At 56.7% G+C, this 17,200-nt stretch overlaps 1 protein-coding gene across 2 annotated transcripts in view; it reads right to left on the reverse strand.

Moving 5' to 3' along the window:
* LOC122389588 (nesprin-1-like) overlaps nucleotides 1–17,200 on the reverse strand; it is a 110,466-nt gene that overhangs the window by 35,565 nt on the left and 57,701 nt on the right. For both annotated transcript variants that reach the window (XM_043381760.1, XM_043381759.1), the window contains exons 38-62: nucleotides 16,279–16,463; nucleotides 15,652–15,757; nucleotides 15,085–15,273; nucleotides 14,655–14,828; nucleotides 11,584–14,421; nucleotides 10,999–11,246; nucleotides 10,630–10,800; nucleotides 10,228–10,426; nucleotides 9,702–9,863; nucleotides 9,216–9,380; nucleotides 8,651–8,810; nucleotides 8,156–8,295; nucleotides 7,753–7,881; nucleotides 7,396–7,558; nucleotides 7,025–7,173; nucleotides 6,528–6,680; nucleotides 6,032–6,284; nucleotides 5,524–5,756; nucleotides 4,968–5,264; nucleotides 4,680–4,793; nucleotides 4,181–4,428; nucleotides 3,753–3,915; nucleotides 1,964–2,077; nucleotides 1,611–1,775; nucleotides 1,074–1,234 (exon numbers count right to left, since the gene is read on the reverse strand). In XM_043381760.1, the coding sequence (XP_043237695.1) occupies nucleotides 1,074–1,234; nucleotides 1,611–1,775; nucleotides 1,964–2,077; nucleotides 3,753–3,915; nucleotides 4,181–4,428; nucleotides 4,680–4,793; nucleotides 4,968–5,264; nucleotides 5,524–5,756; nucleotides 6,032–6,284; nucleotides 6,528–6,680; nucleotides 7,025–7,173; nucleotides 7,396–7,558; nucleotides 7,753–7,881; nucleotides 8,156–8,295; nucleotides 8,651–8,810; nucleotides 9,216–9,380; nucleotides 9,702–9,863; nucleotides 10,228–10,426; nucleotides 10,630–10,800; nucleotides 10,999–11,246; nucleotides 11,584–14,421; nucleotides 14,655–14,828; nucleotides 15,085–15,273; nucleotides 15,652–15,757; nucleotides 16,279–16,463 (7,079 nt within the window). The remainder of the gene's footprint in view (nucleotides 1–1,073; nucleotides 1,235–1,610; nucleotides 1,776–1,963; nucleotides 2,078–3,752; nucleotides 3,916–4,180; nucleotides 4,429–4,679; nucleotides 4,794–4,967; nucleotides 5,265–5,523; nucleotides 5,757–6,031; nucleotides 6,285–6,527; nucleotides 6,681–7,024; nucleotides 7,174–7,395; nucleotides 7,559–7,752; nucleotides 7,882–8,155; nucleotides 8,296–8,650; nucleotides 8,811–9,215; nucleotides 9,381–9,701; nucleotides 9,864–10,227; nucleotides 10,427–10,629; nucleotides 10,801–10,998; nucleotides 11,247–11,583; nucleotides 14,422–14,654; nucleotides 14,829–15,084; nucleotides 15,274–15,651; nucleotides 15,758–16,278; nucleotides 16,464–17,200) is intronic.

The following is a 17,200-nucleotide window of genomic DNA, read 5'->3' on the forward strand; positions in this document are numbered from 1 at the left end:
GGTCGACTTAAAACATTGAACAATAACTACATGTAACTAAGTTGCAGCTGTCAATATCTGCTGAACCATTCAGCTGTTGATTGGACAAAAATACACATATCTGTTTAGTTTGCTATCTAGGGTCATTGCAACATCGATCCTACCAAAGAGGTATGTGATGTAAAAATGTTGGCGTGTATAAACAACGAAAAGTGTACCAAGAGACCAGTATTATCACAGCCAAGTCACAGTCATAACCTTCCAACAGGGTAACACATGTCAACAGCCACCACGCTCATAAAAACAACCGTTACCAACAATCAGAAATACGACCTCGCCAAAAATACACAATCTCGGAGTAAATCCAGGGATGAGTGTCGACCTGATGCGTGGTAAAATGTGCGGAAATGTACGATAAATGTGAAAAGTTCCCGTGCCGTCCGCGCGAGAAAACACATAGTGGCGGTGTCCCGCTATGCCACGCGATAATACAGCCGGGGCAGCCCCGGTAGGGTGGAGAGGCAGGCCCGCTAGCTACCGCTCGACCACCCGCGCGCCGCGCCACCGAGTGCTGTTAATAAAGCCACAGAGATAGTCCGAGAGAACTTACTCCAAGCCACGGCCTCCCCTAGAACAGAGCCGGCGGGGCGGGTTACTCATCGTCGGTCAGACTTAATGCCGGCCCTCCTTAAATACTAATACAGTCCTGTGCAGCTCAAAACGCTACTGGCGTTCAGAAAATTAGTTTGCATGACGCTAAATCGCAGCCAAAACCTATTCGTTGTATGTTTTATTAATGTTTTACAGTGTGATCCGAAGAGTCACGCGATGACACCCGACCATGAAGTGAATCGGTGACGTGTGTGACGAGGGAGTGTTGACGCCGTGAGTTCTCCTCCGCTGTGGGTGGGGATGGGCAGCAACCGCTGCCATGGTGTATCGTTGATGTTACGCGAATGCCAGTTACACACAGACACGAATGTTCCCTCTCTCCCACCTGCCGACACCAGTCAAGACCTCCCTCCCTATCCCCAGCTCTCCCAACTCACTCGACCGACGCCCCTCTCCCTCTCCCCCGGTGCCTCTCTACTCACTCTGCCGACGAGCTGAGCGCCTGCCACTCCTGTTCGGTGCTCTCCAGCTGCGCCCGCACGTTCTGCTGGCCCTGGGCGCTCGTGTTGGGGATCACCTTCTCACCGAGGGTCTGTACCAGGGTGACGCGGCCCGCCTCCTCCAGCAGGCCCGCCTTCAGTTGCTGTTCACACAAATCGGGAGAGAGCATAGCAGTCAGTACACACGTGAGAGGTAATACTACCCGGTCAGAGCGCACTTTGGGCGACAACCGCAGCTCGCCCAGTAACAGAGCGCAGAATATGCACATGGAAAGAGCTGGGCTTGGCGATGACTCGTCTGTGAGACACCAGAGCGTGGCAATCATTTTACTGACTTGATAGATTCAGTACTGACAATACTGACTGTACTGATTCGGTATTATTGTCAGTGACCTACAATACTGAATCAGTGAGTGATGTAGTCAAAGCACACTGTGCGCCGGATACAGCAAGTGCCTTCTCTACGTTAGTCTCCTTCCATCTCACTTGTCCGTCCGAGTACTGTCCCTCCCGTCTCACCTTCAGTTTGTCGAGGTTGGCGCGGATGGTGACGAGTTCTCCGTGAGCGCGGCCCCACATCTCTATAGCCGAGTGGGTGGACTCCAGAAACTCCTGGGCGTCCAGCACGGCCTTGGTGTACTGCTGGTGGTCGGCCACGATCGCCTCGTACCGCTCCACGCGCTCCTGAGACGTGGAGGTCACAAGTCAGAATGAAAATATGGTTGTACTCACAATCACAACTCACGACAGTCATCGCGGCAACACTTATAGAATTTACGATCACCTCACACCGCTACGACTTCGTCAACATGCTCAAACAGCCCTCTGTCTGACGTAATCCGCCACCACCACCACCACCGTGCGTGTCGTACCTGGACGGTCTCCAGCATCTCCTGGTGCTGCTGCGCCAGGCCGTCCAGCAGGCGGGTCACCTCATCAGTGCGGTCCGGCAGCGCGCTGGCCTTCTCACGACAGTCGGCGATCGCCTGCAGAAGGGGAAAACGACGGTCGCTTAGTGAAAGTGCGCGACAAAGGCGCTGACATACCAATAGGCCATCAGCAGCTGTACCCTAATTTGGAGCTTGAGAAGCACTTTGTTCACATTTAAGGCTGAAACAGACTCTTTCCGCGTTTAGGAAATCGCATGCGAGAGCCTATTCAAATACATTACCAGTAAAACGCCTTTTGGGCGACCAACGAGCGAGCGAGATAGTGAGCCCAGCACGTGCGGAAGGGCGAGAGGGTGCTTCCAACGGGCTTGCGCAAAGCACCCTTCTAACCGGTCGCTAGCGGTGTGCCAAATTTGAACGCAATCGGCCCAGCCGTTCCTGAGATCTGGAAGCGGCATTCTGCACGTGCGCACGTGCAAACGGAGTCCAAAATGACTTTTGCACGGCACCCTACTAACTGGTCCCCAACCGTGTACCAAATTTGAGCGCAATCGGACCAGCCGTTCTCGAGATCTGGAAACGCCCCCTGCACGTGCGCACGTGCAGTAGCACCCTAACTGCAACACATGGGAATGCATTGCCTGGTGGGTGCCTACCTGTATGCCAAGTTTCAGCGAAATCGCCCCAGTAATTACCGAGTTACTGAAATGGGAACAAATTTGGCACCTCTTATTGTTGTATTTTGCACGTGCACTGGGGGTGACCCACATGCATCGAGAGTATCCTATTTTGGGTAGAAGGGATGCTGCTACACTACAAAAATTACCGCAAGTCAATCGCCCAAGCGGCTGCTGAGATATGAGCCTCTCAAAATCACTACTTTTGCAAAACAGCTTGAACACCCTTGACTTTTCACGTGGCACGTGCCACGACGGTCACTGAGATGTATCAAAAGTAGTCAATTACGGGGTAGAAGGGATGGGGCTACCCAACAAAAAAGACCGCAGGCGTATCGGTCCAGCGGTTGCTGAGATATAAGCCTCTCAAAAGCGTTACAGGCCGGGCCGGGCCGGGCCGGGCCGGGCCGGGCCGCTCATACTGAGATTTTTCCGTTATATTGAAAAGACTCACTTCGCTCGCTGCGCTCGCTCGCTCGTAATAATTCTTCTCGCATCAATCGCTTGCGGGAGGTGCGTGCGATTGATGCGAGCGTGCTTCCTTGTATTTGAATAGGCTCTCGCATGCGATTTCCTGACTGCGGAAAGAGTCTGTTTCAGGCTTTAGGCCGGATTCGATGTCTCCCGGACGACTAAGATTCTACATCGTCCGGCCAATGGCGTTCGATGTCGGCGGGGACTGGGCTGCGGTTATCGAACGCCATTAGCCGGACGACGTAGAATCTCCGTCGTCCAAGAAACATTGAATCCGGCTTAATTTTTTGAACTGATTATGAACAAGCCGACGTTAAAAAATGCGAGTGACATTCTAAATAAAAATATGTTGTGGTTGAACTTCTGGTCAGACAAGCTGAAGCCATTCACTGACCTGCTGGTGGGACGCGAGGTCCGTCTCCACTGACCTGCTGATGGGACACCGGGTCCGTCTCCACTGACCTGCTGATGGGACACGAGGTCGTGCAGTAGCAGCCGGTACGACTGCAGCTGGTGGGATACGATGTCTCTATCCACTGACCTGCTGGTGGGACACGAGGTCGTGCAGTAGCAGCCGGTACGACTGCAGCTGGTGGGACACGAGGTCTCTATCCACTGACCTGCTGGTGGGACACGAGGTCGTGCAGCAGCAGCCGGTACGACTGCAGCTGGTCACATTTATCGTCCAGGGTGGCCTTCAGTTCGAGCTCCTGGCTGACTCGGGCGCGTGCCTCGTCCACCCAGCGACGCAGCTCGGCCGCCGACTCGTCGTAACCCGAGAACCTGGGATACACAGGGACACGGTGACGAACGCCACTGGGGGACGCCGGAGAGTCTGGCGCACGTCGCCAGAGCTAGACGTTTCATAGAGCTGAGAGCATATTCTAGTTCGTGGTGCAGCGGCACGGGCCAAATTAAATTAAATATTCCTAGAAAAATGTACATATTCACAATCATAAGTTAGTTAATATCCGACTTCGAACCAAAGAGGCCAGGAAAACATAATGTGCAACCCAGCCCCACTGTTGGCACAGCGCGGTCGACTCACTTGCTGTCGCTGAGCATCAGCTGTTTCTCGGTGGCCGCCAGCTGGTCGTACAGCGTGTCGTGCGCGGCCTGCAGCTGCTGCAGCTGCCCCTGCAGCAGCTGGCGGCCGTCGGGCGCTGTGGCCGCGTACAGCCGCTCGCCCAGCTGGCTGACAGCTGCCAGCTGCCGGCTGACGGCCGGCTGTCCGGCCAGCAGCTGCTGCACCGTCTGCAGCGACTGCTTCAGGGTGGAGCGGCGCACGGGAGCCGTCTGCGGACGGAGAGAGGAGCGTCAGATACAGAGAAGGACGGAAAGATGCTGATCGGCCGAGTTGGTTACCGGTGTTGGCTTCTAGCGATCAGCAGCAGGCGTCCAATTCACCGCCAGCAAACAATAATTCAAGACTGCAGGACTGTAGTTTTACGTAAATGTATCACGTGTACACTGTATAACTGCTGTCGTCAATTAATTTATACCACTATCAGCAGACACTTCACACCCGTCACCCATGATTTTCTCACCTGCACGGCGGCAAACTGTTCCTGGTAGCCGGAGAACTCGGCCAGAAAGGCGTTGTACTGCTGCACGTAATCCCGGTGCTGGCTCACCCCCTCTTCGTACCGGGACAGGAGGTCCTATCGGGAATAGAGTGAAACGTAAAATTACTAGCAAACACAATCACGACCAGACACCCATATCAAAACCAAGTTACACTCGAACGTTGATCATGATCTGAAGCTCCCCACGTCCTCTAATAACGATAATAATCATCATCATAGCCTGGACGTTGCCCCGTTGCAGGCTCTGACCTTGGTCATGACCTGGACGTTGTTGGCCCGCGAGACGGCCTGCTGTACGATGAACGTCATCCGGTTGTCGCCGCTGCTGCGGCTCAGCTCCTGCACGTCCGCTGCCAGTTTGTCCAGCCGCGCCTCCTGCTGGTGCAGACCGGCACTGAGCTCCCGGAACCGGCGCAGCTGCTCCTCCTTCTCCTCCAGGGTGTTCTTGTGCGTGTAGTGGTTCTTTAGCGTGGCCTCTGCCTCGTTCAACCAGCCGACCACCGACTCGAGCGCCGCCTCGCAGGCCGACCACTGGCCCAGCCGCGACTGGAACACGACATCGGGGTGTCATACACTGTTGAGAGAATGGCCAAGGCTGCAAAAATATCTACGAAAGAAGCAAACAGCTACTTGCGAATGAGGATCGACCAATTCTGTTCATCCTGCCAAAAAGTTGTGCCGGGCTCAGGCCCTGTAGGCTTGCCAATGTGTTAAATCGGTGATATTTACAATGACCAATGATTTACGAAGTTTACTTTTTCGAAAGAAACCAGCGGTCGCCCCCCACCCCTCCATATTCTCTCACCTGCAGCGCGTGCTGCGCCTCCTGTACGGCGAGCAGCAGCTGGTCGGCGCCGCTCTGGTGCTGCTGCAGCTCCCTCTGCAGCGCCGCCTGCCACTTCTCCGGCAGCAGCGGGGACAGGCGAGCCGCCTGGGCCGTCAGCGCCGACAGGGACGGAGCGCCGTCCGTCAGCTGGCGGCACAGCTCGGCGGCCCGCGCCGCCCGCTGAGACAGCGCCGTGCGGCCGCCGGCAGCGTCTGAGCGTAAGAGGAATGGGCGGTGTTAGACGGTGGACAGCACGGAGAGGTGGACATATGTGCAGCTGTTGCAATATGCGTCGGTGACCAACTTTTAGACTAGAAGTTCGACCATCTGCCATCCATCACGACTGTCTAACACAAAATATTGACAAGATTTCAATTTCATATCACGCCATTTTAGCGAACGTATCATCAGATTAACAGTGATAAAGCAAGAACAGAATGATAAGGAGTTACCACAGCAGTCTCTCTGCTCCAGCACGACATCTCACCTGAGACGGCCTTGATTTGTTCGTCGGTGGTGCGGTGCCAGTCCTGGTGGGCGCGCACCAGCTCCTGGTGCGCCGACAGCTGGTCCAGCAGCGTCTCTAGCCGCTCGCGCTGTCTCCGGCTGTCGGCGGAGGCGGCCTGGAGTCGGGCCGTGGCCGACTGGAGCGCGGCGCGGGCTGGTTCGGGTAGCAGGCCGCAGCGGGGCTCCACGCCGTCCAGCAGGCGCCGGTAGTGCGGCTCGTCCGACTGGGCCGTCTGGGGAGCGGACAGAGGTCAGACGCGGGATGGCACAGCGCGCAGCGACGGGCAGACTGCTAACAATGAACTGGAATGCATTTCGTGAGACATTTTGGGTATTGCCACCAGCAATTTAAGGAAACACAATACAAGACAAGCGGCATTGAAACATTTAAAATCTCACAACCCTAACCCGTTAAAAAAATACACCCCGCACCAGGATCATCCCCTTCAGTGACAAGGATCCACTCCATCACTAACCTTGATTTTCTGCAGTTTGGCCTTGAGCTCGGCCGCTGCGAGCCAGCTGGTGGGTTCGGCGGCCAGGGTTCGCTCTGTGCCGTCCAGCCAGGAGCACACCTGACTGATGGCCTCTGTGCAGGCCTCCTCGGCCCGGGAGCGAGCGGCCGCCTCCTGAAATACGTCACGATGCGCAAGTCAGCAGCGGTGGGGAGACGGAAGAATGGCAGAGCACGTATCGAGAAAGACAGCAGGGTGAAATTGTGAGAACGAAAACTGAGCTTGGAGATATTTAAGTTTAATGAATTGGAAAAATTAATTAAATAGCTGGGATAACCAAGTTTATCAGAAGAAATTAAATTATTCTAGAGAAAAACAGAGAAATAGTCAACAACGACAACGAACAGCCAGACTCGAAAGTCAAAGTAGCCGGCACAATTTTTGCAGCCATAAGTCACGGTGCCCGTTGCGGTCCGCTCGACACACGTTCAGAGAGCGAGTTGTGGTATTATTCCTACCTGTTGGGCGGCCCGGTTGGCCGCCTGCCGCGCCTCCCAGCCCTCCTTGGCTGAGCGCATCTGCTGTCTGACCAGATCCCGGCCGGCCGCCGAGCTGCCAGAGAACAGCCGCTCCCCGAGTGAGCACAGGCTGCTGACCAGGTGCTGGCCTGGAGCGAACAGAAGAGTGGCAAACGGTCAGGGCGGCAGATCGACATAGGGAGCTGGCGCCCAGCAGACTACCTAGGTAATTAGGTTAAAAACACATGATACTGAGCTGATGCAGCTTAGAGCCACAATAATGCCAATAAAGCCATCCGCTTTTTTTCAGACATAGACAGTCAATTGTACCTGGACTCTAACCAGTTCCTTCATGGTCTGGTCCATCTTACCGCGGTCGGCCTGCTCGGTGGCCGGCGTGTCCCGGAGCCAGGCCTCTGTCTCTGCCAGCTTCTCGTCGTAGGCGCGGTGGTCGTCCACCATGTTCTGCCACTTGGTCAGCAGGCTCTGGGATGCCATGTGCAGCTCCTGGTAGCGCGTCGACACCTGCTTTACCTGAGATGAAATCCAGACGGAAGCGACGTGATGAACTGGATATCGAACTCCAGGCGATAGTAAAAAAACGGCGAGATATTATAGCATACAAGCTGCAGACAAACTGTATGAAAACCTGAAAAACTGGAGACCAGAGCAGCTGATTAATGACTTCAAAAACGAGTTCATTCCCATCAGAAGCTCTTCCCACCTACCTGAGTGTTGATTCTCTCCAGCCCTGACAGCTGGGCCAGGTCGTTTCCACAGTCAATCAGCTGGTCAACGTCGGCCTCCCGACCGACGATGGCCTGCCGGGCCGCCTGTAGTCGCTGCAGCACTTCCATCTGAGGGAAGGTCGGAGGGATGGGGAGGCAATCATATGAGCTGCACCAACTGAAGCGTGGGTTTTCAGTCGACTATTGGCTCAAGCTACGCAAGTGGAAACATTTCATTCCGATATCTAACTGACTTGACGTTCTTTTCTGATCGAAGTTTCTGTTGCACAATGCACCGTTAGCAGCTGCAGACAATTGCCAGAAGGTCTACAAGTGTATTAATACCAAAAAATGACACCGAGCTTCTCGTCCATTGAGACGCCTTCGGCTCCCATCGTCTCACCTTCTCGTCGAGTGTGGCCTTGAGCTGCAGCTGGGAGAAGAGCTGCTCGTGCTCGGCACACCAGGCGGTGAGCTCGCGGTGCCGCCGCTCGTACTCTGCCCACTGGTCAGCCGCCTCCTGGAGCCGAGTGTCGGCCGCCGCTGGAGGACAGAGAGGCAGACAGAGGTCAGTCAAGGTCCACACAGGTCGAGGTCAGGGTTTGCACAGGTCAGCCGCGCAGGCCGACACAGGCCGAGGTTAGGTTCAGCATACAGGCCAAAACTCACATCCAGGGTCAGAGCGGATGTGATAGTCGGTTCAAGGAGGTGACAGACAAATCATACATCTAGGACAGCGCGGCATAGCATATTGCAAAAAAAAAGATAAAACCCGTTTACTAAAAAAATGCACTAGACATCTACGTTACAAATTTGACATACGATCCACCATCAATGTGAGTTTCGTCGGTAGTGCTCTGACCGGTTTCCTCCGCCCGTGCCCCTTCTGCATGCTCACCGCACTGCTGTTCGAACGCCTTCCAGTCGTCATCCAGCGCGGTGACAGCCGCCTGGAGCGCGGCGCCGCCCTGCTCCGAGGTGCCCAGTACGGTGTGCACGCAGGCGTCGTGAATCTTCTTCATTTGCCGGCGGCCCTGCGGCAGGCGCGACTGCACCTTCTGCCGAATGGAGTCAGGGGGACGGCGTTGGCGTTATATCGACAGTCGGACTAGCAATGTGACAGACAGAGAGCGAGAAAAACAGCGTGGGTAGAAAGAGGGTGGATAAAATTCAAATAGGAACGGGACGAACTTTGTCGTATTGCAGAAGAGTGGGTAAGTCATCACTTAATTGGTCGGAATACGAACCAGAACCGGTCATTAAATTATTAAAATATACCACACTCCTTATTTTACTTTTATCTGATCTCCAATCACTGAAATTCTTTACTCGCTTGCATTTATTGACACGATGTTGCATGATAACACCACAAATCAATCCATGATCATCCAGCACCTGCGGCTAGTATTTAGCAGTCGCCGCCCGTTCCATCTATAGCCTGTCCAAACACACAGCCCACCCACCTGCAGTGCGTCTCGCCGCTGCTGGACCGCCGTCGGCTCTCCGCTGACCGAGTCAGCAGCTGCCAGCTGCTCGCGCTGACCGGCCAGCCAGCTGGCCTGCTGACGGCTGGCCGTCTGCAGCTCCTCGTGACGACGGACACACTCGGAGAGGTGCTCCAGGATCTCCTGCAGCGGAGGAGCAGGACCGGCAGATACAGCGTCAGTGCATGACAGGTGGGTGGGGTAACACGAAACAAGTAGTGGCAAATTGCACAATGTACAATAACACGGCCATCAAGCTGCGATATCATAACGCGCTGTGAATTCAAATTGCTCGCAAGCTAGCGTGCTTCTGAAAACAAAATGACAAGCGAGCCCAAGAATACCATATGCTGCAAAATGAAAGCAAAAACAGAGACGAACTACATAACATAAGGTTACATTTAGCACAGTACACGAGACCACGCCATGTCGCCCACCTCATCTCCATACTGTCGCCGACCTCACCTTGGACTTGGTGCGTATAGTGTCGAACAGCGCCTGGATTGAGGTGACAAATGTCTGCAGCGAGTTGTCCTGGGTCTGAGCGATCAGCTCCCCGGCCCGCGAACAGACGTCGGTGACCAGTGACTGGTGGGCGCCGATCTCCTGGTCCGTCAGCTCGTGACTCTGAGGGACGGAAGGCAGACACAGGTCAGAGGTTATGGTCAGAGGTCAAAAGTTAGCATAAATAAAACAATGAAAGCGGAAGGCGGAGAGAAGGAGCGAAGAGAGAAACGAGAAAAGAAAATGTGACAAGAGTGAGAAAAGGAAAGAGATAGAGAAAGAATAGAAGAGGGAAAAAGAGGTGAGGGAAGGGAGAGAGAGAGAGAGAGAGAGAGAGAGAGAGAGAGAGAGAGAGAGAGAGAGAGAGAGAGAGAGAGAGAGAGAGAGAGAGAGAGAGAGAGAGAGAGAGAGAGAGAGAGAGAGAGAGAGAGAGAGAGAGAGAGAGAGAGAGAGAGAGAGATGCGGTCGTTCACAATTGTGAGCGCACCTGCAGCTGTGCCTGTTTCTCCTGCAGCGTGGCGCGCAGCTGGGCGTGCGCCGCCATCGCCTGTTCGACGTCATGCAGCCAGCGCGTCAGCTGCTCCTGCTGCTCGCTGAACTCGGCAAACTGCTGCAGACAGCTGTCCAGCCGCTGGCAGCCGGCCTGCAGCGCGTCAGAGAGACGCTCCCAGCCGGCGCGCACCGACCTGTGAGCCGGAGAAGGGTAAGGGGCGACGGTCAGATACGGATAGGGTCAGAGTTGTAGCGTCAGGACTGCCACCAGAACTGCAGGTCAAACCATGACAGGAGACACTTCTCACAAAGAATATGGGATTAAACGTTATGTTGACACTTAAAACGACCAGCTGCGGAAAAAAAAATGATGGCCGTTCCCACACGCTCGACTCACATGTTGTGGGCGCGGACGGTCTCCCGTCCCAGCGGTCCAGTGTGCGCGTACAGCCGCTCTCCCAGTGTGAGCAGAGAGTCGAGCTCGCCGCTGCGCCGGCACCACTCGTCCGAGAGCTCCTCGAGCAGACGGCGCCGCTCGCGTAACACAGACAGCTGGCCCACCACCGCGCTGCAGGGAACGGGCATTGTGAACAACGTGTGTGCGCATGGAGGGTCAGATGACAGTCAAACGGAATCAATATCAAGAAGCATTTGTCACAAATCGCTCGGCGAAATAGACTTCAAAAAAAAGAAGTACCGAGAAAGAAGCGATGCATCAGGAATCCTGTGGAATGCTTCCACCCGGTGGAATACTCTTCCATCTCACCTGTTTTCGGTCAGCTGCCGCTGCGCCTCCTCGATCCACTCGAGCAGCGCGGCGCGGCGCGACTCGTACTCCTCGTGTTCACCGGCCATCTGCCGTGTGCGCGCCGCCTGCTCCTGCAGCTGCGAGAGCAGCTGCTGACAGCGCGCCTGCAGCGGCTGCAGCAGGCCGCCGCTGCCGCCGCCCAGCTGCTGCGCCAGCTGCGACTGCCGCTCAGACACCTCGGCGCAGAGCGCCTCCAGACGATCCGCCTGAAACGGAACAGGGAGCACGGGTCAGCCAGCGTGATGTCCGGGATAGTTTACAAAGGAAGGCTCAACGGTGAAGATAAATTAGAGTTCATTATAATTCTAGAAGAGATTCGTGGATTCCTAGAAACCCAAACACAATATGATTCCAGCGTCCAAACAATAATAAGATTGTAGCATTCTTTTCCCCTTTAACTCTCAGAGTATGATTCATTTCAGTCAGCTGGAAGATTGCAGCACTTTCGAGTGAATGGTGTCTGTTGTTGATATAAGTCCTAAGCACCAATATCCCTATTGCGTCACTGTGTCTGTTTCCGTCAGCGGCGTTTTTTTCACCCACCTCTGCCACCTTCTCTGGCTGCGTGTCGAGCAGCGCCGGCTCTGCCACGGCCTGTTCCTGTTTCAGCAGCCAGTCGCCCAGCTGTCGGCTGCACTCCTGCTGCGCCTGCTGCTGCTGCTGCGCCGCCTGCAGCCGGAAGCGCAGGTCGGACACGTCTGAGATGTAGCGGTGGTGGTCGGCCTGCAGCCGGCCCATCTCGGCGTCCAGCGCCGCGCCACCCTCCGGCGCCGTGTCGGGACGGACCGCGTCCAGCGCCGCCTCGCAGGCCTTCAGCAGACCGAGACCCTCCTGGGCGGCCGCCTCGAGCCGCTCCACGGCCGGCAGCAGCGCCGCCGCCGGCTCGTTCTCCGCCATCACGGCGGCCAGCCGACCCTGCTGGGTGGACAGCCACTCGCCGACCGCCTGCTGCGCGCGCGCCAGCGCCTGGTGACGGTCCACGGCCGCCTGGGCGCGCTCCACCCGAGCTCCAACCGCCTGTTCGAGCGCCTCGTAGCGGCGCAGGCACTCTGCCAGCTCAGCGGGCGGAGCGCCGTCGGCCGCCAGCTCCGCGCGCTCGCGCAGCTGGGCCACCATGTGCTGACGAAGCTGTACCTCCTGACGGCGAGCCAGCTCGTCCCGCAGCACTGCCGTCTTCTCGGGTAGTGTGGCGCGCGGCTCCAGCTCCTCTTCCAGCTGCGCCTCGGCGCCGTCCAACCACGTCACCACTTGGCGGAAGCAGTCGTCGAACGAACTCAGCTGCAGCACCAGCGCTTCCAGCTTCTTCAGAGCTTGGTTGGCGTCGTCCATCAGTTTCTCCCAGCTGTCTCTCAGAGCGCGCAATTCGGCGCGAACCGTCTCCCGGGCGGCGGGAGCCAGCTCGGCCAGAAGCTGCTCGGCGGGAGTGGTGGCCGCGGTGAGGTACTGCTGGCCGTCGTGACAGCGACCCAGTGCCTCGCGCATCTCTTTCATGCGCTGCTGCTGGCCAAGGGTGGGTCGGCTGGCCGCCAGTACCGCCTCGTGTTTGGTCAGTTCCTGTCGCGACTCGTTCAGCCAGTTGGTCATGGCCCGCTCGGCCTGTCGGTACTGCTCTGCAGCCTCTGCCGCAGCCACCAGCCGGCGCTGCTGGGCGGCTGCCAGCCGCTGCTGGGCCTCCAGCCGCGCCTCCAGCTGCCGCGCCTGCTGCGGCGCCGCGCAGTCAGCGCTCAGCTCGGCGAGTTCCGCGGCCAGCGCGGCGGTCCGCCGCAGCGGCTCGGCCAGACCCTGGAGCCGCGTCACGTTCTGTTCCGCGGTGGCGCGGTGCGGAGCGATCTCGTCCGGTGACGTCAGATGTCCAGCCGGCAGCTCCGAGGCCTCAATCTCCGTCAGAGGCTGGCTGACTTCAGCCGCCGCTGTCTCGAACTCGGTCCATTTAGCCAGCAGAGCGTCGGTGCGTGTCTGCGCGTCAGCCGCCCGGCCGGCGACTTCGTCCACATCTGCACCATGCTGCTGTAGGGCGGCAGTGACGGCCGGCCGCCGCTGCTCCGGCAGCGCCGCCAGGTACTGGTCGGCCGTCTCGGCGAGTCGGCTCTGGGCAGCGCGAGCCGCCTCCAAACCCTGGCTGACCTCAGTCAGAACGTCCCGCCGAGTCTCCACGGCCGCTCGGTCTTCGGCCGGCGCCGACTCCAGCCAGGTCAGCTTGTCAGAGAGAGCAGACAACTCTTTCTTGGAGTCCTTGAGCAGCAGGGTGAACTTCTTCTCCAGTGAGCCACCGAGCAGCGCGGTGACTCGCTTCAGTTGTGTCTTGATGTTCTTCAGTTTCGCTGCCAGCAGCGAGTGTTCTTTTTGGTATGTACTGGTGGGTAGTCCCTCCTCCTTCATCGCGTCTATATCGGTTTGGATGGCGGCCAGCGCAGTCTCCAGCTCGGCCGCCGTCTCGGCGCACTCGTCAGCCGTCTGCAGGCGGGCCACCACCTGCTCAGGCGTTCCAGCCGGCTCGTCCAGCGTGGCCACTCTCTGGCGCAGCTCGATGGCAGACTCGGCGCAGCGGCCTAGCGCGGCGCGCAGTGTGGCCTCCCGCGACACCAGTCCGTCCAGGGTGGTCTGAGTGCCGCGCAGCGCCGTCTCCACCGCAGCCAGCTGTTCGGCCAGCCGCCGGCGGCCCGACTCGAGCGCCGGCACCTCAGAGGCGGACAGCAGGCGTGTCACCTCGTCCACCTTATCAGCAGCAGCCCGCGCGGCCGTCTGGTGTGCGGTCAGCTCGTGTCGGCACTGCTCCAGACGAGCGGCCGTTTCTCGCAGGCCAGCCGCGCCGTCGGCGGCCGAGCGCAGTGTCTGTTGTGCCGCCGCTGCCCAGCGCAGCCCCTCATCCTGTGCGCGCGCCGCCTGCGCCCAGAGCACCTGGGCAGACTCCAGGTCAGGCAGCGTGCGCTCCAGTTGAGCCCGCAGCTGATCAGATTGGGTCTCACGTGCTGACGCTTCTACCCTCTGTAGCTCATCTTTCAGACACTCCGTGAGTCCGGCAGCGGCGGCAGCGGCGTGCGCTCTCGTCACAGCGGCGGTCAGTTGCCGCCGCGTCGCCGCCAGCTTCTCAGCTGCACGCCGTCCGTCACTCAGACTCTGTTCTAGATCAGCCACGGCGCTCGGCGCGGTGCCCAGGCTCTGCTGGAACGCCTCTGCGCCGTCAATAGCAGCATTCGCAGCCTGTAGAGCGTCCTGTACGGCCTTCCAGGCGTCCCAGAGCGATTGGTGGCGGGCGGCTGTCTCGGTCAGGGTCTGCCGCAGGTTGTTCCAGGCGCGATCCAGGTTCACCACCTCCTCGTGTACCTCGGAGAAGCGGGCCGGGTCCGACTCCAGCACCGCCTGGCTCTCCTGGTGCAGTGCCTGAGAATACGGGGAGCGGTGTTGGTGACGGGATAGAAGATGAAAAATGTCCTTCACCTGATTATAGAACATTACTATCCCGAACTGGACAGGCCTAAGCTCTCTGCGAAGTGGCAAAAACCTTCCGTACCTTATACTAAAATTCATAAACGCGCCACAAATCGCGTCCTCATTCCACTTCCAATGTCACCCATCTCGCATCGTAACATCTCAGTTCCCCAGCCTTTGCTCACCTGAAAGGCCTCTGTCCTCGAGTCGGCCTCTCTCTGCGCACAGTCCAGCTGGGAGAGGAGCTCTGGCAGCTCCGCCAGCCGGGCGCAGCCGGCCTGCTCCGCCGACACCCGACTGCGAGTGGCCTCCAGCCAGGTGACCAGGCCGTCCCGGTCGCCGCAAAACTTCTCCCACACCTGACAATACACCGAAATCAATGAAAAATTAGATAAGCTGAAACTCATACTTACGGAGTAAATCTAACATGATGCCCTGTGGTACTGAACACGAACAATGAGCAAAGCATGCAGAGCGGTGAGATAATTACCATTAATGACTAACTGCAGCGTACATTTTTTATTCAGCTCCGTCGATATGTCAAACAGTTTCATTGCTACAAACAAACAAACAAAGACCATGAAAGCGACCACCCCGATCGTGCCGCAGCCGCACCTGTTGCCGCTCGGCCAGCCGTCCGTCGTGCTCGTCCAGCTGGTCCAGCAGCTGCTGCAGGTGGCGCAGCGTGTGGTCGCTCAGCTCGGCCGGCGGCTGCTCCAGCTCGCCGCGCAGCACGGTCAGACCGGCCCGCTCGGCGGCCGGCGCCAGCGCCGCGGCCTCCGCCTCCAGCGCCGCCTGCTCGCTCTGAGAGAACACACAGACGGATGGGTGGGGAGTCAGAAGTTAGCCGGGCTACGCACACTGCACGAAACGAGTGAATCAGTTCGTAGATCGACACAGCTGTGCCTGAAGGATGGGAAGTGTTTGGAGCACACACACGGCGGTTAACATGTAGTTTTACATAAATATCTAACACGAGTGCCTAATCCGCACAAAGCAGCTGACTTTTTGTCTTTTGACAAAACATTTTTTGACAGACTCTTTGTCCGCTGCACTTCTATAACAATATTCGACGTGTTTCAATACCAATTCAATTAAGCCCCCACCCACCCACCCCCCTAGCATCATTCACATCACTCGCTGGCAGGTACTAGCGTCGCTCGACAAGGCTGCACCACTTACCTGCAGCGTCACCAGATCCTGTTTGAGCTGCGGCACCTTCTCGGCGGTCAGGGAGTCGGACTGGAGTCGGTCCGACATCACCGATAACTGATCGCCCAGACGCTTACTGAAACACACCGCAGACACCTCAACAGACTCGCTAAAAAAGACATCACACGCAAGATAAGACGGTAGACAAAGTACAGATAAGCACAGCTCCCATCAGATATTGTTCTATGAGGAATTCAAAACATTATTTTCTTTTTTCATCATTTCGCTCTTGCGTTTATATTAACCACCTTTTCATTCTGTATTTTGTTGTCGATTTCACAAGTAAGCCGGCCTAAGAAAAAATACGGCTAACCCGAAACGTTGCCATCAGACAAGGAATCCAGGGTACGGACCTGTGCGAGGCCAGCTCTGCCCACAGTCCCACGGCCTGGTGTCTGTGTCTGTGTCCTGTTAAACGGACCTGTGTGATGCCAGTTCGGCCCACAGGCCGACGGTCTGGTGCCTGTACGCTGTTATACGGACCTGTGCGAGGCCAGGTCGGCCCACAGTCCCACGGCATGGTGTCTGTGTCTGTGTCCTGTTCTACCGACCTATGAGAGGACAGCCCAGCCCACAGCCGGTCGTTGTTATACGGACCTGTGCGAGGCCAGGTCGGCCCACAGGCCGACGGCCTGGTGTCGGTCGGTGACGGCCGTCTGCGTCTGGCGCGCCGCTGCGCACAGCTGCTCAGAGTGGTCGCGCAGCTGGGCGTTCTCCTTGGACGGCCGCTCGTTGTAGAGACTGGTGGCGTCCTCTCGGACTGACTCGCAGTTCGGTAGTTTCTGAGGACGCGGCGGCAGCGATACACCGTCAGCCAGGATTTACTGACCATCTGGAGGGCGCTATTCACAGCTAACGGCCTATAAATATAGTTAACTGATGCCACAGGGCGCACATCATTACAATGGATCCCCGTTGATAATGTATCATGGAAAAATGGCAATATTTGAATATGCAAATGGTAGCAAGATGAGAAGAAACAGCAATAATAATATATGTTCCCACACCTAACACTGAACACAAGTCATTAATTAAATTAAATAATCGAGGCTACGCCAGCTACATTTCGAATACGTCCAAATAACGCCAAATATGCCATCGAAAAATAAAAACTGCAAAACACGTGAACAAATAAGCTTCTTTCGTTACGACGAATTTTATTTTGAATCCTTTTGCTTCGGTATAATCTGGCGCGGCGAGCTATCTCTCACACAGAAAAGCATAATAAATACGAGGGGGTATCGGAAAGTTCTGATCATCACCTAGAAGATGTAGACCGATCTTGATGATTTTTGGTTGGTATTATATTTGGCTCTTAAGAACAATGCTACCGCAAAGAGAATCCTGAGAAGTGGTTTTATCTAATGTAGGAGAGACTTAGAAGCAAAAAAGATGAGTATTGGGCCCATTGAGGACCGAACCGTCATCCAACTAATGGATTTGAAACGGTATCACACTGAGAAAATACATCAAGAACGTAAAATCAGTTTATGGCGAGGAAAGCCCATCTCATGCACTT

This window comes from Amphibalanus amphitrite, unplaced genomic scaffold (assembly GCF_019059575.1).
Source record: "Amphibalanus amphitrite isolate SeventyFive unplaced genomic scaffold, NRLGWU_Aamphi_draft 000363F_arrow, whole genome shotgun sequence".
NCBI classification, from domain to species: Eukaryota; Metazoa; Arthropoda; class Thecostraca; order Balanomorpha; family Balanidae; genus Amphibalanus; species Amphibalanus amphitrite.